At 34.7% G+C, this 23,707-nt stretch overlaps 1 protein-coding gene across 1 annotated transcript in view; it reads right to left on the bottom strand.

The window, feature by feature from the left end:
- Nucleotides 1-1,507: 1,507 nt before the first annotated feature.
- ABCE1 (ATP binding cassette subfamily E member 1) overlaps nt 1,508-23,707 on the bottom strand; it is a 30,921-nt gene continuing 8,721 nt past the window's right edge. The window contains exons 4-18 of the mRNA XM_031010027.3: nt 22,553-22,650; nt 21,417-21,534; nt 20,429-20,566; nt 20,225-20,294; nt 19,605-19,701; nt 18,348-18,437; nt 13,299-13,420; nt 10,563-10,784; nt 9,483-9,542; nt 9,325-9,383; nt 7,590-7,700; nt 7,364-7,506; nt 7,121-7,243; nt 5,622-5,733; nt 1,508-3,155 (exon numbers count right to left, since the gene is read on the bottom strand). Of these exons, the coding sequence (XP_030865887.1) occupies nt 3,108-3,155; nt 5,622-5,733; nt 7,121-7,243; nt 7,364-7,506; nt 7,590-7,700; nt 9,325-9,383; nt 9,483-9,542; nt 10,563-10,784; nt 13,299-13,420; nt 18,348-18,437; nt 19,605-19,701; nt 20,225-20,294; nt 20,429-20,566; nt 21,417-21,534; nt 22,553-22,650 (1,611 nt within the window). The 3' untranslated portion in view covers nt 1,508-3,107. The remainder of the gene's footprint in view (nt 3,156-5,621; nt 5,734-7,120; nt 7,244-7,363; nt 7,507-7,589; nt 7,701-9,324; nt 9,384-9,482; nt 9,543-10,562; nt 10,785-13,298; nt 13,421-18,347; nt 18,438-19,604; nt 19,702-20,224; nt 20,295-20,428; nt 20,567-21,416; nt 21,535-22,552; nt 22,651-23,707) is intronic.

The raw sequence follows: 23,707 nt of genomic DNA, 5'->3' as shown, positions 1-23,707 counted from the left end.
ATTTCCGCTTCTCTAACTAACTGGCCTTGCTTTGTCTCTTCAATTCCTACTTTCAGCATGTAAAAAACTAACTTCAATCTGGAAGGCACAGAAAGCTCATCACAATCTGCCTGTATCCATTATTTCCTTCCATTAATCTCTTAAATGCCCATGTTCCTTTCTGCCTCTCAGCAGACATGTATTTTGCTTTATGTAGATTATCTCACTTATCCTTTTAACAACTCAGTAAGATGGGTGCTGTTACTGTTTCCTGGGACCTAATTCATGTAGTCCTTTCTGACATTCCAACTCAGAATGATTACTTTCTCTTCTGAACCACTCATTGAGTGCTCACAGCAGACTAGGCACTGGGGTTAAGGACTTGACATACCTGTATCCAAGTATATTGATGAACATGAAGGAAATTATACAACACAGCAGTTTTGTAGTCTTCCTACTTTCTCTGTGGCATGCAGGTTCATTCCTTCAATACAGTAGGCCACTACATGCCAGACACCATGCTACATATACTGAGTGTTAAGACAGATACAAGACTGGACTTCAAAATGCTTGTAGTCTAAAATTAGGTTAACCTAAATTGCAAAAAACAGTTGTAGCATCAGTACACTGCCTTTAAGACTACACTAAGTGAACACAGAAAATATGGATTATCCAGTATTATCTCAAATGTGGAGAGAAGTGGCTGCAGATGCCACTATTACTATCCAATGACGATTTAAAAACTTCAATGGCTGGGCGCGGTTGCTCATGCCTGTAATCCCAGCACTTTGGGAGGCCAAGGCGGGTGGATTACCTGAGGTCCAGTTGAGACCAGCCTGGCCTACATGGTGAAACTCCGTCTCTACTAAAAATACAAAAACAGCTGGGTGTGGTGGTGGGTGCCTGTAATCCCAGCTACTCAGGAGGCTGAGGCAGGAGAATTGCTTGAACCCAGGAGGCGGGTTGCAATGAGTGAATATCGCATCATTGCACTCCAGCCTGGGTGACAGAGCGAGACTCCATCTCAAAAAAAACAAACAGAAAAAAACCCCAAAATTTCAATGATTTATAATCACATGCAAAGTGTAAAATTCAAAGGTTATTATATGTGTATATATAAATGTCTCCTTTTCCCGTCTATTCTTTGATCAAATTGTCCTTGTCAAAAGCAATCATCTGTTTCTTGAGTATTCCTTTATTTTAATATTTTGTATATTTTCACAAAAAATGGTAGTATGTAAATTGTTCCAGTTTTTTGTTTTTTTAAGTATTTGAGACTTTTTCCAATTAGGACATATGAAGTAGTCTCATTCTTTTGCTAACATCTGCATTGATGCTCTATGTAATACTGATTTTACAAGTATTTTTCTTGTGTTAGCAATTGTAGGCCTTTCTGTTGCTATGTAAAATTTTAAGATCCATATTTTAAAGATTTAATTTACATGAAAATACGTTTAATACATATTCTGTCATTAGCAGTAAGTAGAACTGTGCTCTTATATCCCAAGTACTTTAAGACAATCCAGGATCAGTAAATAACAATAGCTTTTGCTTATTTTATTCAATATATTTGAAATGATCATTCACAAATTTAACCTATCCTTAAAAATAGGCATTACTTATTTTAGTATAATCCCATTTGTATACAAAACAAACCCTTTACATATTCACACTTAGGTAAGTGCACAGAAAAAAGCATGAAAGAATATACATTATTAAATTCAAACGCTGGTAACCTTTGGGAGGGTAATAAAGGGAGATCATTTTTTTATTCCATTCTGTATATTTGAATTTTTTACAACATGTATTTATGGGTTACTAAAATTATTTTTTAAAAGGCATAATGGGGTCCAGTTAAACCATACTTTCTAGCCATTATTTGCATATTAATCATGACTTCTATTATTTCAAGTAGCTCTTAAAGTTTGTCAAATAGTTTCTAATTTCCTCCTCAATTTTGCTTGCCCCAGTCATTTATTTAGTAAACACTCTTCCTCACTCATAATTCCAGTTTAGTCAGAAGTACGACTTAAAGTGGCTCCAGGCTCCAGGTAATCCTGTTCAAAATTCAGGAACTCAAGAAATTTAGATGGGTTTTTGGAACTAAAAAATGGTTTAGATAATGTGCTCTATATCCAAACTCACAAATGAATATATGTGGTACCAGGGGATACTTTGTATTGCCATCTGGGGACTTTTGCATTAATGTTGCCTTTAGCGAAGTGGTTTATAATCCTTGGCTGCCCAACAGAAAAATCTGTGGAACTTAAAAAAAATACATAGATGCTTAGGCACCATCTTTAAAGATTTCGAGTCTGTAGTTGTAAGGGAAGCAAATATTCTTTAGAAATGCTTTTTCCTAAATCTCAATCGGTGATTATATAAATATATGTGTACAAAAATGACGTTACCTAGAGAATGACTGAATACAGAACCTCATGGAATGCAAAAACAAAAAAAGTTCAGAGTAAAGTTAGGGGTTTTTTGCGGGGAATGGAACTGAATTGGTTTTTGCTAAACATGTTTAAAAGCACCAAAAAAGATTAAAAACAATTAAAAAATACCTATTTTTCCAACAGTGGTGTTTTGTAGTAGATAATCTTCCTCGGAAACCATATACTGGTAATATAGTGCAGACTGAAAACAAATAATAAACATAATCCTGATGTTTATTTATCAAATGTCAATCAGTGGAATCTTTGACTTGCTTTTAAAATAAGGGCAGTTTCATCACACTGACATACTTGGCAAACCAGGTAAGTACAGAAACCCTTTTCAAGATTTAAAAAATGGAGCAACACTGGTCAGCATTTGGTACCGTGAATATAATACACCTACTGAAAATCTTCCCATACATCATGAAAACTTGGAGGTAATTTGTATAGCTTGAAATGTCTTCATTTTAGAATATTATGCACAAAAGGGCCTCTTCAGGAACAGAAAAGTGGCATTTTCTGTGTTTCAACTACAATTTAGAACCCAACTGGCTTTTTATGTTATATTAAGTAAATTATACTTCAAGTTCCAGAGTATGTGGGGCATAAAATCCTGATTCAAGTTTTATATGACAAAAAATTCTAGTAAATACTCCTTTTAATAAATGGCTTATCAATATTCTCAGAGTCAGTCTAATCATCCAAGAAAAAGTAGTTTCCACTCTTCTTTTGTTCTACATCCTAAAAAAGAAAACAGAAGCCACAAAAATCAGCAACACGATTCTACTATAGGTAAAAGTAGACTTTCACTCATGGTATTACTTAGCTGTGCTTTACAACAGTGCCTGTACAACCTGTTCTGCACATACCATCTGTTTCTGGATATTCCTGGGTCCACTGCTCAAAGGAAAGATAACTACCTCTACCCCATCCCTAATGCTAGAATGACTCACTTGCACCAACTCAAGTAAAGTCCCTTTATATAAGATGCCTCACATATATAAAATTTTGCTATGTGTTATTTCTAGGAAAACTATTAAATTCCATTTTCATCAATGCAACTTTTATCTCCAGATTCAAAATGCAGCATACTGTCAGTTTGAGATCTGCCTATTACACTATATATATATATATATATATATATATATATATATATATATATATATATATATATATAAAGTTTTTTCCAATACTGGCCAGTAACAATCTCACCTACCTACTTGTTGAGCTGTTCTCTTATTAGGATTAAGGTATGACAATCTTAAGATGAGTAGGCATACAGAAATGATAACTCATGGTGACTGAACCATAAGTCTGTCTAAGAAAATGACAATACAAAGTGTCCTTAATGCTTCCAAAGAAATTCTTCTTTTCTACCCAATATGCTTTTCAAAACTGAGAAAACTCTTCAATTTTATGTGAGAACTTAACCATTTCTCTATCCTGGCCAAGAAGTAATATCAATCAGCAAAAAGGCATCCAGACATACTGTTAGGTGCTTAAGAATACAATGACGTGCAAGATAACTTTGCCTCTGGCATTCCAAGAGCTCATGGTTTAGCAGCAAAGCTAGGACTACAAATATGAAAATAAATGCTACAGCAGAAGTATGTATAACATACTTCTAAAGCTTTTAAGCATTAAGGATGATGGATACAGAGTGATAAAATGTAAACACTTTGAGGCACTGCAGATATTAAAAACAGAAATGATGGCCAGCATGGTGGCTCACGCCTGTAATCCCAGAACTTTGGGAGGCCAAGGCAGGTGGAACACTAGGTCAGGAGTTCAAGACCAGCACGGGCAAGATGGTGAAACCCCATCTCTATCAAAAAAATACAGAAAATTAGTCGGGTGTGGTGGTGGGCACCTGTAATCCCAGCTACTCGGGAGGCTGAGGCAGAGAATTGCTTGAACTCGGGAGGCAGAGGTTGTAGTGAGCCGAGATCATGCCACTGCACTCCAGCCTAGGTGACAGAGTGAGACTCTGCCTCAAAAAAACAAACAACTAAAACCAAACCAAAAAAACAACCCAGAAATGCTTTTAGAGTTCATTTACTTTCTGTTTCTGAGTGACTAAGATTTTTGCCTTTTAAAAGAAACAAATACTGTATTTCACAGAGGAAATCAACTGTAGGGTGCACAACTGTGTACTACAAAGACAAAAAACACTGTCAATTAAGTAGACACAATGTTTTCCTCATCACAGGAGCTTGTTCAGACTTTCAAAATATACTTTTTTTGGGGGGGTTGGGGGGGCGGGGGCAGGGACAGAGACTCGCTCTGTTGCCCAGGCTGGAGTACAGTGGAACAATCTCAGCTCACTGCAACCTCCACCTCCTGGGTTGAAGTGATTCTCCTGCCTCAGCCTCCCGAGTAGCTGGGATTACAGGCGCATGCCACCACGCCTGGCTAATTTTTTGTATTTTTAGTAGAGATGGGTTTTCACCGTTAGATAGGATGGTCTCGATCTCCTTGGCTTCCCAAAGTTCTGGGATTACAGGCATAAACCACTGCGCTTGGCCTAAAATACACCTTTTAATCATGTATTGAAAAATATAACAGAAATTGGTTAAGGTATTCTTAAAAAATTCTTTGTTACAATGGTGAATTAGTGTAATCTTTCCCCAGACATTTTAAGTGGTAATCAATATAGGTAGTACAACTGTGATACAACTTAAAGAGAAAACAGGAAGAGCTCTTGAGTTCACACAGCAATGACAGCTACATTACAATTGCTGCCTACTGCACACTAAAGTATGCCATCAGGTCTTAAAATGTAAAAAACATAGGAATTTTAAAATAAAATATTGGTTGTTTTTTAATTTATTTTTATTTTTTTAGACAGAGTCTCACTCTTTTGCCCAGGCTGGAGTACAGTGGGATGATCTCAGCTCACTACAACCTCCACCTTCCAGGTTCAAGCGATTCTCCTGCCTCAGCCTCCTGAGTAGCTGGGATTACAGATACCTGCCACCAGACTCGGCTAATTTTTGCATTTTTAGTAGAGATGGGGTTGCACCATGTTGGCCAGGCTGGTCTCAAACTCCTGACCTCAAGTGATCTGCCTGCCTTGGCCTCCCAAAAGTGCTTGAATCACAGGCGTGAGCCACTGTGCCCAGCCATATGTTATTGATTTTTAAATAGCCTTTCCAGTGTTTATACTGAGATCAGTAATCCATGATTTAAGACAATTTTTCTACATACCTTAATTGAATTAAGTTTGTTTATTCGTGGCCTATAGTTGTTTGGATCTCTTCTGAATGTAATTTCAAGCTGAGACAAAAATTTATTCATGCCAGCCAAAAGGGTTTGAGGACTAGGAGAAAAAAAAAAAATCAATTTTGATTAAATTTTACTTCAGAAATGTAACTACCTTTTGAGAGGAAGGGTATTAAGAATTACTATTCCCTCAAATTCCCCAATCATAAATCATCTGGATAACAGTATAATAACAGCATATTACAAATCCTGTGTTCAGAAATAGCTTTGCTTGGACTATATAGTTTTCTTGGCTGTAATATTTTTGTGCAAAACAACAAAAAAAATTTAACCTGGATTTCTAATCTGGTGAAAGAAACATTTAAGATAGAAGTACTACTTTAGAAAAACAGAAGATCATTAATAAGTAGATTACAGAATCTCAAATTGCACATTTTTAGGGGGGATGAGAATCTTAAAAAGTTATATGAAAAATTTGTTACTGGAGGGAATATGTCCTCCTAATAGTGGTTTTCAGTGACAACTCCTTTCTAAATTTCTATGCTTCATCGTTTTTACCCAAGCGAGTTCTTAAATCATGCCAAATCACAACATACATGTGAAACATTTTAAAATTTTGTAAATAGAAAGGTGGGATATCACTAGATGAACAAATAAACATCACATATGCTAAGAAATTTCCCTAGCTCTTCAAGAAATGTGTAATTCTCAATTTATAAAAAAAAAAAAAAGGAATTCAGGGAAGAAGCCCAGCAAAATACTTTTATTTCTTAGATGAATTATTAAAATGGCAACTCCATTCCTTGCTCTCCAATACCAGAAAACATGCTGAAACCACAGGAAACTGCTGGTTTTATAGGTGAAAACTGAACACCAGTAATTTCATTTAGTTCAATCTAATAATATAGGCTTTAGCACTAAAGGTAAAATGAATTTCTCATAACTTGATCTGAATGTTAGGCTTCTCTATATTGCAAGTGCTCTTAATCAGGCTAACAAGGAAAAATGAGAAGAAAAAACGAAAAAGGTAAAACCATTTATTTTAACTCTGCTACAGATTAATACCAGATATTTGGGATCCACTGTGAGCTCAATCACTGTCAGCGTAAGTTGGACAAATCATGTAACCTCTTTAATCTTGTTTTCTTTTTCTATCATGTATGAAAGCAATAGTTTTCAATCTTTTTTGGGAAATTCAAATAATAAAGTAAACAAAAGTTAAGCTGAGAAAAGGTGAGAGGCCCACAGCTTTTTATGCTGTGGCCTACAGCTTTTTATCTTCCTGGTGAGGGATTCCACACTGAAGCCTAAAAACTACTCTTCCACATGGTCCCATCCAGTCCCCAATACCAATGATCTCAGGAGTCACAGAATCAAGTCTAGAATTCCTAGCTTTCATTTTTTAAAAATTAAAGTGAGTGACTTTACTATTTACTGGAAAATTTAAAATGAATTACTTTGAACATATTAAAAAGTAATTTTACCTGTTTGCAACTGTGTTCTTAGATGGAACACCATCAAAAACGATGACGCGATCTGCTAGATAGGTGGCCATGATGAAGTCATGTTCCACAACAAAGGCTGTCTTTTTTGCATGGAGTATGAAACTAAAACACAATGATTTTGAAATCTTATAGCTTTCTATCATAAAACATTCGACTGTTATATTAAGCACACTTGTAGGACAGTATACATAATCAAAATATGGCTATGAGCAAGATATTTACCGTTTGACAACTCGAGCTGCCATCAGTCTTTGCTCAGAATCCAAATATGCAGATGGTTCATCAATTAAATAGACATCAGCAGGTTTGCCCAAACAAAGGGCTAAAGCTACTCGCTGTAGTTCACCACCAGATAATGTCTGCACCTAATTGGAGGAGTTTAGCAAACCATGTAAAGGCATCCAAAATTCAAAATAATAAAAAAATAAAAAAAATTATGTTAAAGTACCTCTTGATCAATGATGTTTTCAATTTGCAGAGGCTTCATTACATCGGTCACAAATTGTGGGTGAGTATAAGCATCTCTTATCTTTTCATGTAGTAACTGGCGAACACTTCCCTGTTTTTAATATAAAAAAGTATTTAAATGACAAAATTTCACTACAGAACTCTTCTATTTATGAATCTTGACAAAGTTAAGCTTCAGAATAAAAGTATATCAATTTGCCACCAACAGATATCAATGTGTATCCACCATCTTTGACATGTTTTGAGATTTTCTATTCAAAACCCATCATGTCCAACAAGTAAGGAATTTTTTTTTTCTTTTGAGACAGGGTCTTGCTCCATTGCCCAGGTGTGCAATGGCATGATCAGGGCTCACTGCAGCATCAACCTCCCAAGCTCAAGCGATCCTCCCACTTCAGCCTCTAGAGGAGCTGGAACTACAGGCATGCACCACCATGCTGAACCAATTTTTAAGTTTTTGTGGAGGCGGGATCCATGTTGGTCAGGCTGGTCTTAAACTCTTGGGTTCAAGTGACCCTCCTGCCTCAGCCTCCCAAAGTGCTGGGATTACATGCGTGAGCTACCATGCCCAGCCTGCAACAATCTTTTTTTTTTTTTCCACTCCACAGCCCCTGCAATAATTTTAAAATTAGAAAGTAATAAGCAAATAATGAATGTTTCAGAGGAAAAATCATTTAAGAGTAGAAATTCCAAAGGTCAAAGTGGGTATCAAGCAACCTTAGGCAATCAGTAAGAGAACACAAAATGCATGATAATGTGCTAGGGATGAATCCTAAGATGGCTTTTCCTTGCTGTTTCAGGATAAGGCTGAATTTTAGAAATTAAAGCTAAGCTTATAGAGAGCATCAATGACAAAACTTTTATGGTAAGCTAAGCCAAGTAGACAAAACATAAATTGAATGTTGAGGTACTGAGGAGTTCAATACAACACCCGCAGAAATCAAAGGAGGTTAACTTTAACATAATGGTTTCAATGACTGTGGCATTTGTTAATATTTCATTTCTTTTTATGGCTGAATAACTAAAAGACATTTGCTCATTTTTAATTATAAGAGTTCTTTATATATGCTGGATACAAGTCCTTTATTGGATATATGATGTGCAAATGTTTCTCCCATCTTGTGGGTATAGCCTTTTCACCTTCTTGCTGTTGTCAATTTGCAGCACAGAATACATTAGGTTTTTAATTATTTATTTAGCAAAAAGATGACAAACATCTTTTTTATTTTTTTATTTTTTTTTGAGACAGACTCTCGCCCAGGCTAGAGTGTAGTGGTGCAATCTCCACTCACTGCAAGCTCTGCCTCCCAGGTTCACGCCATTCTCCTGCCTCAGCCTCCTGAGTAGCTGGGACTACAGGCGCCTGCCACCATGCTCGGCTAGTTTTTTGTAGTTTTAGTAGAGACGGGGTTTCACCATGTTAGCCAGGATGGTCTCGATCTCCTGACCTCGTGATCCGCTGGCCTAGGCCTCCCGAAGTGTTGGCATTACAGACGTGAGCTACTGCACCCGGCCAAAGATGACAAATATCTTTAAAGCACTTTCTTAGCAGTGGATATGAATCAAGGATTGGACTCTTAATACATTTGTTTGCAACTATCAATAAAACTGTATAGAATCTAATTTGGAGAAAAATTTTAATATAGTAAAAGATGAAAGCTATAGGCATATATACAAAATTTTCTTTAGTAACCATATAAAAAATAATAACTCACAGTTGATTTGGGACTAATTTTCTGTGGCTTATAACTGACATTTAGAACTGGTACTTCTCCTGCAAAATAATGAAATACATAAGACACTAAAAACTGCCCAGATCTTTAAAGTTTACTGTGTAAAACAGAGTAAAAAGACTCAACAGTTACAAATGTACCTCCTTCATCAGGTTTAAGTCTTCCAGCAAGCATTCTGATAAATGTCGTTTTACCCGTTCCTGGCAACACAACATATGACAGTTTGATCTGAAAGATGCTTGACGTTTAAAGTAAATCACTATGTCCTATTTGGTTTTAACTGAGAAATTTGTTTTAAAGATATACACTGACATTATTGAATTCTGAAGTTTATATAGAAAAATACTTAAGTCTTTCATGGCTCACCTCTGAAGTGTCATTCTAAGGTAATTAAGAGGAATAAAGACTAGTCAAAGCTTATGACAATTTTAATAAATGGTATATCTATAAAGTTTAAATCCTGCAATAGTTTGAAAAGATCTACTTAGCTAAATTATCAGGGCACATAATTTATTAAGATAGTATAGACTGTTTTATGAAAGATAACTGTAATTTTAAAGTTTACTTATATAAAATATTTAAATTAATTGCAACCCAATTCAAAATTCCCATTATCTAAAGACTGATACATTGTAACAATCTTTATATAAAATTTATCTTCTATAGTTTTGTAAGCTGTAAGATTACAATTCAAATAGTTCTTAAATCATGAAGGCAATATCACATATTTAGTAGTCAAATTCATCTTATATCTATACTTATGACAATTTATTATGAAATATATGCTGGTAATACAATTATTTACAAAGGTAGATTGCTCTGAATTTAAAATAAGAAAAGTTCCACATTGAAGTGTATGAGGAAAAAATTTTTAAAGCTGGATTATTTCTGAATCACCATTTATCCTTTCCATCTTAGTCAATTTATAAGATTAATAACTGCCTTATCAATTTACATGTAAAAAACCAGCTGACAAAGAACACCTTATTTTCACTAGAGGTTATAAAACAAAATAAGAACTATTAACCTGATTGAATTACAGTGAAATTGAATTACACAATGCCAAAAAAATTTGAAAGTACACTAAGAAATTTGTGGGTTTAAATAAAACTCTGCTGCTAGCCCTATAACATATGATTCAAATTTTTCCACAAAACAGTTAAAACTAATTTACTAGATAAACAGGAAGATTTTTACTTAACACAAAACAGAAAACTTACCATTTTCCCCCAGCATCACCATAATTTCAGAATCTGTAAACTCTCCGGCTACAATTGCTAGCTCAAACTCTCCCATTTTTTTCTTCATTCCTGGATATTTATACATACACATCTTTTTAACTTCTTCTTCATTTGCTGTCTCAGCCACTTTAAAAACAAGTGATGCATCTCTGAATCTCAAGTTTTCTGTTGGAACATAGCCATCCAAAAAAATGTTTATGCCTGTTGGGAAGAAAATTGTCAACCGGGAGAAATCATTAGAGCCAAAATCCTAAGCTCTCTTGGGAGCAATCTATAGACTATATACTTTAAATTTCTGTGGATTTTTGCTAACATGTTGGTCTGCATATAAAGAAGTAACTTAAAAAAATATATATATTTAATGTAAGTTTAAATAATTCATGAATATATATGCATGTCCTCCCCAACCACATGAAGTACATCTTCTCATTATCCTGTAATTACTTTTTCCATCAGGTTTTATGCAAAAGAGAGCACATGATGTCCTTTTTGCTTTATGTTTAAAGCGAAAATGACAAATACGTAAGAGTATTTTCAGATTGATGTAATATTGATATAAAAGTTTGGGGGATAAATTTTTAAATATACAATGTTATCAATATTTAATTTCATGAGACATAAGCACATATTTTGAGGTTATAATTTATTGCTTTAAAAAAATTAATCCTGCAGGTTCATATGAAATTGAATATGAGATAATTCCAGTTAACATTTTTTTAATGGCTTCACTGTACAAAGATAACCACCATTATATCTAAACAGATTTTAATAACTTAAATCCACATTGTATACAAGAACCCTCTGTAATAAAATTTTAAGATCTACAATGGCAGACACACTGAAATGAAAAGCGTATTTGAGAAACAATGAATAATCCATATTTCAGTGTTTCCTATATTTAAGTGAAGAGAAAGCTGAAGTTTCTTGGAAGGTCTTGACGTTATTCATTTTATTTGGAACTGAGAGACACATCATGCAGCCTGTATCCTCATCCGAGAACATAGGTGTTCAATACATCTTTGCTGACAGAACAAATGAACAGATTACATTTATTTTGCTAAAATCAGCACGTTTTTTGATCTTAAACTATCTAAAACCTATAAATGTGAAGTTAAAAAATTAAATAAAAACAATTACATAAAAACATAAACTCAAAGGAACCTTAGCAGCCACTTGGTTCAAATACCTAACTTATTTTGGAAAATAAAGGCTCAAAGAACTAAGTGACTTCATTTAAAAAAAACCACAGCAAGTCAGTCTTTACAGTCCTACTTCAATGTTTGTCTTGTCAATTTAAAAATGAGTTCAAACTGTAATCACCTTTACAGTTTATAGAAAGCTTTTAAGTATGCTGCACTGATTTCAATATATTAAAGGAACAGAGAAAAACTAAAGTTTCTTAAGTTGTTTTAATAGATCGAGCACATTAAAAACCTTACTGGGTACCATTTACTGAATGGCACAGCCTTTAGACATGACATTTATAACTGGAGTTGTGAAGAATGACTGCCAAGTACCCATATTATTATCAACTTGATTCAAAGACTACCACATGGTATAGAGTAAGGTACTCAATACACATTTGTTAATTGACAAGAATAAAACATTAATAAATTGGTTCTGATGTCATCCCTTAAGACTACTGGCAAGAAAACTAGGTAACTGCAAATTTTTCTTTAAAGTATGCATCTATCTCAAATGTATAAGTAGGTAAGTTACAACAATTTCTTCCCCACATCTTAATATTTATGTACTTTTTATAAATTATAAAAACTCCCAATATCTTTTTATGAAAAGGATTATAATGCAATATAAATTTATTTTTCCAAAAGAGCTTTTAGGTATAAAAAAGATTCCTCCAAGATTAAAAAAAAAACAAAAAAAAAAAAAACAAAAAACCTGTCACCTCTTAGGGAACTACACGCTACATGAATTTTTCTACTTCTAGGAGATGGTATTTTTTTCCTGAGTAAACAGCCCTTTTAGCGTTCTGAATTGTCAGTTTAAGACAGGTGGAGAGAAAAACAAAAATAAAACACAAGTAAGGAAGCAGTGAAAGGAAAATGGGAAGAAAAAAAGGAAAAAGGTATAGAAGGCAGAGAGTACATTGGTACTTGTTTCAGGAGCCACTTAGCGGTACGCTAGTTTCTATTTTTGCTTAAATTACACAGGTAAGGAGGAGACATGGAAGGGAGAGGCCAGGGAATCTAATTTTCTTGGAAGTACAAAGACTAAATGAAAATTTTAATACACTTACTAAACTATCTTATTAGGCTTTTAGATAGCCTTAGTTCCAAAAACATAGTATACATATTACAGATAAATTTAAAACATGAAAACAAGATGAACACTGAAAGCATTTTAAGAGTTTCATTACTGGTATTGGCCTGTCAAAGTTAATTTGAAAATGACAAATACTACAGTAATACTGCAGAAGCCAAAATGCAGAGGACTTTTACTGTAGCCTCCCAACCCCCAACAAAAGTAACATTGCATTTCTACCCATCCCCAGGAGAAAATTCTCCAAAATGAAAAAAATATATTTTGTATAACAACTGATATATATAACCTTATATGCTCAGTGATTAAATTCCAAGGAACTAGAGTTTTGGATGGTATCAGACCAATGTAAAATTACTTAATATCAATAATGTAGTTTATAAGCATTAGAATAGAAGAGAATACAGCATATGTGAAAAAAGTTTTTCAAGTTACCTTCTCTTACACTAAAAGGCATAGTGACAACTCCATAGGCGCTTGGTACACCATATAAACAGCAGATGAAGTCGGAGAGATAGTCTAATACACTTAGATCATGTTCCACCACAATGATATATCTGAAAATCAAACCAGATTTTAGTTAAAACTCTTACGTAACTATTTTTAACAGTTGGAAATTTCAGAAAAAGAGATACATCTAATAAAATTTAAGCATAAAGACATAAGAAGCAAAAGCCATAAAACATTTTTAGTAAGGCTCATTATCAATGCTCATATTTAAAAATGTTTTCCTGAAAAGGAAAAAACCAGCCAATTTAAAAGTTTATTGACATATGAATTAAATGCATTCTGCTAATAAGAAACATATTTCGAAATAAGTGTTACAAAGTAATTATAATAGATTTAATTCAGATGTAGCCTAAACTGTTTATTATGCTACTCAATTTATGTATTAAGCCCTGTACCTGTCCTGTCCCATGATAGCTGTAGTAGGGGATGGATGCATACACAAAGATAGGACAGAATCCTTAACCTGAGACGTTTCCATTTAGCTGGGGAAGACAAGGAATAGGTATGAAATGGTAACAAAAAAAGATTACATGGCAAAATATGCTCCACAGATAATAAAATCAGTGAACATCAGAAAGAAAACAGGTTAGTGGGTACTGGAGCACTTTATGAATGAGAATGGGATACGATGTGAAGCTTAAGTGGCTATATTTGAATGAAGTGATACAGTATTGGCTGGAATAGAAGCTATTAGACGCAAGTAATAGTCATGAAGGTTTTATGTAGCACTTTATTCCCATTTCCATATCGAACACCATTCAACATGTTAAAAAAATGTCCTGTAGACATCTCATATGTCAAATTAATGTATCAGCTTCCTACACAAATAAAAATTCTCCATATTTGTATTAACGAAATTATCATTCCCTCAAAAATGACATTTTATTCCCACTGATATTTTGTTTAAACTGTTAAAGTCTGTGAATTCCTTCTCAACAATGTCTTGTGTTTCAATCTCATCCTTTTTCTTCTTTGCCTAAATTCTAGTTCAGGCCCTCGTATTTCTTTCATATCCCATTTTCTTTAGGTCCCCTGATGTGAGTCTCAATTCCAAATGAAATTAATCACTTAAATTAATTAGACTTAGACTTTCAACACTTTCTAAAACTTTAGCTACTATCTTTCTATTAGCTCATACACAGGAAACACTGAAGAATGCATCTTTTTTCTTAAATAAACCACTTCTCTACTTCTCTGGTGTCTAAGAAGCTATTCTTCTTCTAAGTAGTCTCCTGCCTAGATCTTTACCTGCTGAAATCCCACTTAACCCTTTAAGGTCCATCTCAAATCCAACTTGCTATGGGAATACTTTTCCTAATATGCAAATGAGCTTTCCCCCTCACTCTTGAATACTGATAACAAGTATTTGGACTGATACTTGGACTTTTATTATTTTTGATTACCCCTATAACTTGCTCATAAACATCTTAAGGGAGACTCTTAATACATTTTAGCACCTCTGTGATCTTTAGTCTTACACTACGTACTAACAGACACCTAAAAAAGTTGTTGAATGACAAAATGAAGAATATGAACTAATTGGAAATGAGGAAGATAGTAGTAGGTTCTGAAATAGCACTGTCCAGAACTTTCTACAATTATGAAAATGTTCTATCTCTATGTTGTCCCATACAGTGACTACTACCCATAAGTTGAATGTTGCTAGTTTGATGAAATAAAATTTTAATTTCAATTCAAATTTAAATAAGGATGTTTGTCTAGAGGCTATAGCACAATTCTAGAGTAAGGGAATGAAATGAGAAAACATTTCAGGAGTAATCTGGCAAGAAAAAAAAGTAACAATGGAAAATAAGAGCAGATCTAAGATGAAAAGGGAAAATTAAAAGGAAATGTTTTCTACCACAATGGTGGTAATTATCAATAAAAATGGCAAATCACCCAGGTGAGCTGGTGATACTCATCTTGCATCGGTGTCTTTGTTGGCACTAATCCATTACATGGAATACTTCTCTACTCTTAAAATCCTATGTTTCCTTAAACAGCCAGTGTGAGGGAGCATTGTATTACGTAGTAGCTTTTACTTTGCTTTGAAAAGAAGAAAAAAATAGGTCAAACTTCCTGCCTCCAACCCCAACCTTCAAATGGAGGTTATGGAGACAGAAGTCCAAAATATAAACATGATTTAGGTCAGCCATTCTGTTTTCTGAGAAGTTGGGAAGAAATAAAAATCTGTAGCATAGTAAGGAATCTAGGTTGTAAAAAATGTATACCCTACAGTTAATTTGGGGCTATCTCTTAGTCTTCAATGTTACTGATAATGTTCTGAGGTCAAACTCTATAAAACTTCTTAAATCTCTATTCTTTTGTCCAATGCATCCTCTATTTTTCATTATCCAAGGATATGATCTCCAAAATCTTTTTATGGCATTAAAGACTGAATGTATGCCTTGACCCATCGAATTTCAGAATGGAGATATACTTTCTGTTGACTCTTTATCATCAATCTATCACTACATAGAGATCTTAACCTTATACCTGTAAATAAGACCAGCCCACTTGTGAAATGTCTTAAAAATTTTCTCTACGTTGTCATGCCAATCTGTCTTACCATGTTATCCCTATTACAATTAAAGTTACTGTCCTCTCTCTTATAATATAGGAAAGTCTTGGGTAGTATTACTTTTTCTTAACTAGTTTTTTTTTCCCCGAGGTCCATCTACACTTATTTATTTCACTTTCCTATTGCAACTATACAAAATAGTTACTGATCTTTTAATTTTAAATTTATTTGTTATAAGTCAATATAAGTACCTGATGCCTTGTTTTCTAGTGATGTGTCTAAACAGTTACACATTCAAATACAGGCTTTAAACTAGTATTTTCTTTTAGTTTTCCTCTTATTGTTAGGACATGATTTGATATCTTTAAAGTTTTATATGAACGTAGATATTATCTATGACTTTCATTTTAGTATAAAAAGGGGCTATAAAAATACTTTTTATAAAAAGTGACTTGAGTTGAGAACTAGTGACCTGACTTTGTGTATTCCTTTCAAGACTATGGTAATGTGTATGCTTTTCTTTACCACAGTGTGTATTTTTCTTTACCACATTGTGAAGTCCTTGAATACTGGGACTGTATTTTTACACTTGCCTTCCCCAAAGAGCCTATCATAATGCCCAGGCTCTTAATGCCTGTGTATGGAGTAAAAATTATGGCTTCTATTTGGCTCACATGAGATTGTCTCTTTATCACTGATATTCTAAGTTTCACTTCAAAGTATCTACATGAATTAGTTAGTATCTGTAGAACTTGTGTTCCTTGAATCTAAGGAGCTGAATTTTTCATCAATTCTGAACAGTTCTCAGTCATAATCCTTTCATCACTTTATTTTTCAGACTATTAAGATATATGTAAATAGTTTCCTCATTACATTCTCCAGGTTTCTGAACCTTCCTTCCACATTTTAATTTTATTCTCTCTCTGCTGTATTCTAGTAACTTCCTAAGATCTGGTTTTTAATGCACTTTTCTGCTGTCCCTAACCCATCTAACATGTCCAGTGAATCTGTAATGTCACCATGCTTTTAATTTCTAGACTTGTCTGGGTTTCTGAACATCTACCTATTGCTTTTTTAGTAGCATTATATCCTTAGGGTTTCGAATCCTTTTATTTAAAGATTTTATTTTGAAGATTATTTAATAGCCTCCCTTAGAATGTCACCTAAAGTTCTTGAATCCTGCTGCCATATAATATCTGCTGGCTAATTTGCGGACCGTTTCCTCCTCTAATTTATAAATTTCATAATTTACAATTTGAGCTCGTCCTCATGAGCCATTACCTATAGGAATCCTGTGCAACCAGGGTTGAAAGCATATTGGTTCGTTGCTTCTGCTATGTACCATAAAAGCTCCAGACCCCTTAAACATATTACTTTCTCACTTTGAAGGGTTCACAGATTCCACTGGTTATATAAATTTCAATTCCATAGCCAGGCGTGCTGCTGGCCCATGAATAGAGATTCGAAACAGAGCAATCCCTTCACTTCCAGGGAGTGAATGACAGATATTTGCTTTCTTGACATTTCCGTGCAATGATAGACGAGTTGTTTCTAATTCGCCCTTTCAGTGAGACAGCAGTCCTTTGAGAGTCCTGGCACTTTATGTGTGAAAATCCAATACTAGACCTTGCTTCTTGCCCATGAGTGGATGTTAAAACCCAAGACCTATTACAGAAGCCATCAACATCTGGTCCTATTACTCCTCTACAGTTCTAATGCTTTAGTTTTTGACCATTTGGGATTTCTCTTGCTTTCTTGCAAGATGAGCCATGTATTTAAAAGGATGTTCATTAAATTGTTAAGTCAGAAGAGGCAGTATAACACAGAAAATGCTATACAGAAAAAAACCCCTGGGGTCACAGCTTTGTCATACAGTAAATTTGTAACCTAGAACAAACAACTAGATTTTTGACCTTGTGCTTCATCTGCAAAATAGGAATACCATCTAGATTCCTACAAGATAACCATGAGGATCAAATGACATAATGAATCTGAAAACTCTACAAACCACAAAAGCACCCTATAAACACAGCATATTTTGAATACTAACAGAAGTTATGATAATTTTCTTTTCTTTTGTCCAGCAAGATTCTGAAAAACCAGAATTACTCTAGTGATTCTTACAAATTCTAAGCGTGTGCGTGTGTGTGTGTGTGTTGTGTGTGTGAAAATGAGAGAGAGAGAGAGACAGAAAGATAGCTGGTAAAAGCCAAGGGTCTGCTTCCTATAAAGCTACGGAATTTGCATATAATTTCAGAATATTCCTAAGCTCCCTGGAAGCGGGGGGTGTTAATAAATGAATCTTGCATTGAGAACCTCTGTTCTAGGTAAAGAAAGGTAAATTTAGGTGGTAGCTATAAACAATCACATTGACAGTCCCAGTGTTTAATCTTTAGAAATCTGTAAAAATCTCCAAACAAAACAACACAGTAATATGCCAGATCTCTACTTACCTATCTGGATTTATTAGAGATCGTATAGTAATAGCAGCCTTTAAACGCTGCTTGACATCTAGGTAACTAGAAGGCTCATCAAACATGAAACTATGAAAAAAAAAAAAGCAAATATAAGTTTGAAAGACAAGACATTTTACCTTACATACTATTTTAAAGCACTGTAGTATCAGAAGCTTTTGAGTTAACCACAACACAAATCTCCAATAGTAATGAAGAGTCTACTTGTAATGGTAAAAATTTCTGTATTCTGTTCAGAAGCAGAAGGAAAAAATTACAGAAAGCAAGATTACACACCAAGTCTGGTGAGGGTCTACCAGGTTAGGCTAATTTACAAATTGGTCACTCCTCATAAAAAGTATTCTGATATAGTCTCAAGTAGTTTGGAGAGCTTTTCTCTTAAGTCAGCTGCATTTAAGCATAGTTTTTTGGAGGGTATTTCAAGAATTTATAGAATACTTTGTGGGGAAGAGTTAGCCTTCACCAGACAACAGGGCAGAAATGTGGAAAAAGCAGCAATAAATGTCTGGGAGGAGAGACACTAAACAAAGGAAGGAAACTTTCCTCTCCTCTCTTTCACATGGCATGCCACAGTGATCTACGGTGATTTAAAAGACCTCGCATCTTGATTCAGATATTAAAAAGCTTGCTAGCCTGGCTGGAGAGCTTAAGTCTTTTCACATAAAAACAGGGCTTAGGCCAGGCGCGGTGGCTCACACCTGTAATCCCAGCACTTTGGGAGGCTGAGGTGGGTGGACGTGAGGTCAGGAGATTGAGACCAACCTGGCTAACATGGTGAAACCCCGTCTCTACTAAAAATACAAAAAAAAATTAGCCGGGTGTGGTGGCGGGCGCCTGTAGTCCCAGCTACTCAGGAGGCTGAGGCAGGAGAATGGCGTGCACCCGGGAGGTGGAGCTTGCAGTGAGCCAAGATTGCGCCACTGCAGTCCAGCCTGGGCAACACAGCGAGACTCCGTCTCAAAAAAAGAGAGCTTAGATAATGAATAACTGACTTTATATAAAAAGTTCTGGCACCTATCAGTTATAAACTATCTAAGTAAATAAATATTTTCCCCTGTGAATATAACAGGGAAAATGGGTAGTGGATACACAACTGCTTCAACATCTTACCTCGAAATTAGGAACTTAGATAATATTTCTATTAATTTCTCTCAAAACCATTCCTCTATTAGCAGCATCACAACTGAAAACTCTACAATACGGATGAAGATAAACAAAAATTGTAAAGTAACCTACATATCAGCTTTCTGTATGCAAACGACAGCACAAGCAAATCTCTGCAACTCTCCTCCTGAAAGATCTTCAACATTTCGTTCTTTTAGGTGGGTTAAATCTACAAAGAACATAGAGGCATTGTGCTCAATGTATTTCACCTCTTCCAGGTAAAAAGTATACTGCATGTCATCATTTGAAGTTTGAATGCTATTTCAGTTGAAAATTGTTTAAATATAACAATTACTGGAGATTTTCAGTAATCCACATAAAGATGTGTACTTTCATCACTTAAGTTCAGGGCCTATTGAAATATATACACAAAATGGCCGGGCGCCGTGGCTCACGCCTGTAATCCTAGCACTTTGGGAGGCTGAGGCGGGTGGGAGTTCGAGACCAGCCTGACCGACATGGAGACACCCGGTCTCTACCAAAAATACAAAAAATTAGCTGGGCGTGGTGGCACATGCCTGTAATCCCAGCTACTTGGGAGGCTGAGGCAGGAGTATCGCTTGAACCCGGGAGGCAGAGGTTGTGGTAAGCAGAGGTTGCACCATTGCACCCCAGCCTGGGCAACAAGAGCGAAACTCTGTCTCAAAAAATAAATAAATATATATTCACACAAACACAAAATAAACACTTACCAAGCTGCTGACATACAATTGCCTGTGTCTTTGTTTCATCTTTTCGGTCCAAAATAGATCCCACTGTCCCCTGCCACAATATACCAAAAACAGTTACTATTTTCTTTCAATATTAAAAAGAATCACAAAGTAAAACAAGTTTATTTTGATATATCTTTTATACTTCTACCAATATCCGTTAAGTTCCCTCTATCAAAAACCGACCTTTGCAGCCTTAGGAATCTGGTCTACATATTGAGGTTTGATGATGGCTTTTAGGTCATCTTCTAGAATCTTTGTAAAGTAATTTTGTAATTCAGATCCACGGAAATAAGTCAAAATCTCCTGCCAGTCAGGAGGATCCTAAAAAAAAAAAAAAATACAGAATCATGTGAATTTAATAATACAATGACAAAGAGGATGAATGCTACAGGAAATAGAATATATATGCAAATAGAACACTTGTGGCTTTTAACTTAAGATTGGAGGCGAACATAATTAATAAAAGTCTCATTTCCCTATAGCAGCAAAGAAAGAAAACAGAACAGATATTATGTTATTCAAAAGCAGATTCCTAGCACCTAGGACATAGAAGGGCATCTAATAAGAGGTTAAGCTGGAAGGAATGTTTCCTGCTCATATTTCCAAAACAAGTGAAAATGTTTTCAGGTATCCAAAAAATCTTTCTGGATACTTAACCAAGGATTCAGAAATGAAAAGCAAAATACACTTATGATTTATTTGAACAATTAATAGGGCGGCATCCACACTCTGATGAAGCTCCATTTTATAATATCTACAAATAAAAATATCTAACTTAAGAACATTACACAGTGGCTCCTAAATTTCTTTATGTACTGAAGTTGGAAATTTACCATTCATGAGTCAAAAGCCTAATCAAACTATTGACTGCAACAAAAACTAATTGCTATTTTTACATTATTGGGACAAATTAAATAGAAACGTGTGTAATACAGCAGAATCAAGCAGAATTCTGCTTCAGATCAAGGCTTAACAACTCAGAATTTTCAGTTAAGTAACATTAACAGATTTTTAGTTCAAAAGTACAAAAGAGCTTTGTTTATAAATTTCTCAGCATTAATTCCATAAATAATTTTGAAAATAAGAATATTTTAAAAATATACATATCATCCCCCCAAAATCTCATAAAATTGACTCATGATATTAATTTTTACAAGGTGATAATACATACATCGTACTTTCCAAGGTTTGGCTTTTGTTTTCCTGCTAAAATTTTTAAAGCAGTTGACTTCCCAATACCATTAGTTCCAACTAATCCCAAAACTTCACCTGGACGAGGGATAGGCAACCTGTTACAAGTATACAAAAATAATAAAACAACTCAGATTTACACAGAAAAAGCCACATAACATCAGAATGATATATTTTAACGCACCTGCACTTCACACACATCCATTAATAAGCTAAGAAACATATGCCAGATATTATTGGCTATTAGGAAAAAAACAGCCAAGATTAATGGCTATTAGAAAAAAGAACAGCCAAGATTAACTTACACTGTTAATTGTTAGAAATGCATCCTTAAACAACATTACTACAAGTTTTATTTATTCAGTTTTCAAAGTCCATCCTAAAGTAAATTTCTTCTTTACATATAAGGCCCAGTTTTAATGTATAACAAAATGCTTTGGTACAAAATTACACAGCAGGTGCATCCTCACAATGTCTTTCTTTTCTGGCCTGCCATTTACTTACAAGGAGAGAAGTGCCACATCAACCAGAAATATTCCACTTCCTTCTCCCTGCTGCAGTAGGCCCCTTAAAGCTGGCAGGTTGAGAAATACTTTTTTATTAGTAAAATCTAGACTCCTAGATTCAAAGTGTTAGTGTTCAGCAGATAAAAATCCCAAACTAAGGATTTATTTGTGCCTTAATAATACATGTCCAAATTCAAAGTGATATTCTCTGTAGATCATAAGATTAATGGATAAACAAAATCAAAGGCAAGTTCCCTTAAAAGTTATTTTGGGGATAAGGGTACTAGGAACAACAGTGACTCTCAGTCCCAGTTGTATATTAGAGTCACCTGGGACTTTTTCAATATACTAAGGTCCAGACCCTATGATGTAATTAAACTGGGCTGAAACCTGGGCATTAGTAGCTTTAAAAAGTCCCATAGGTAACTGTAATGTTAGCCAGAATGAACCACAGACATATACAGTATGATTCTGCATGATGTTATAATATTGTATTTTCCTTTAGTGACTGGTTAATAGCATTTCCCCCCAATTTCTGCACTTCTCTTAAAATCCCAAATGTATTTTACTCTTAACTTGACAGAAGAGGAATCTTGATGTGAAAATATACCTGTGAAGTTTGAAGGCATTGGCACAATATCGATGTGTGGTTTCTTTTTCCAAGTTGCTTGGTAGATTGACAATTGATAAGGCGCCAAAGGGGCATTTCTGTTATTTAAAGTAAAGAATTAATTTTTGTATTAATTTGTAGACATATACACATAACTAAAATGGATTAAAAATATTTTTATAAGCAATCTTCTAAACATGATTTCATAAAGATGTGAAATGTTGTTTCATTTCCTTTTACTATTTACTTAAAATAAAAGGTTCCTTGAACATTAGAATTATATCAATTGTCTCTCAGTATATGTGGGGAAAATTGTTCCAGGACTGCTGAGTACACCAAAAAATTGGCACATACTCAAGTCCTGCAGTCAGCCCTGGAGTACCTGAGTAAAAGAAAAAGTCAGCCCTTTCTAAAATGGTTTTGCATCCTGCAAATACTCTATTTCCAATTGGCATTTGGTTGGGGGAAAAAATACACGTGTATGTAGATCTGCAGTTTGAACCTGTGATTTCATGGGTCAACTGTAACTTGAATTCCCTTTAGTGTTGGGTATAATCCTATACATTTAAAGAGTGCTTAATACTTATTGAAAAACCTTGTAGAACTTGAGGTTTTTTGTTTGGTTTTGTTAAAACATATTAGATGAGGGGAGGCTAAGAGGCAAGTCAACAAAAAAGTCACTGAATATATGACTTTATATTCTTTCCAAAACAGATGTTCTCCCTCTGTTTCCTTCAATTATTCCTGCCCTTGTATACTTCCTGTTCTACCTTGTAAAGTCGTTTGAGGTCATGGATCTTATCCTTTTTTGGGCTATTTCCATCCCACCAATAGCTAGCATATTTGCACAGACCGGGGATTAATGTCTCCATTATGACTTTTATCTATCTTATATGAATAACATCCTTGAATTCTCGGAGTCAATTCACATTAAAAAACAAAACAAAACACATAGGCTTATTCAAATAACATTCAACTATAAGATGACTGTCCAAGGAACAAGAACAGCAAAAACAGGAAGGTCATTTAAGAATGGTAATATGGCTAGAAAAATTTTTCGTAAGTACAGACAACTACAGAGGTACATGCAAAAATTATAACCTCATGTTATTAGAGATCTGTTCAGCAGACATGTTCAATGAGCTTAGGGGACCA

The sequence above is a fragment of the Gorilla gorilla genome, chromosome 3, assembly GCF_029281585.2.
Source record: "Gorilla gorilla gorilla isolate KB3781 chromosome 3, NHGRI_mGorGor1-v2.1_pri, whole genome shotgun sequence".
Classification (NCBI taxonomy): Eukaryota; Metazoa; Chordata; class Mammalia; order Primates; family Hominidae; genus Gorilla; species Gorilla gorilla.
The sequence above is the reverse complement of the archived record's forward strand: the minus strand, read 5'-3'. Positions and strand labels throughout refer to the sequence as shown.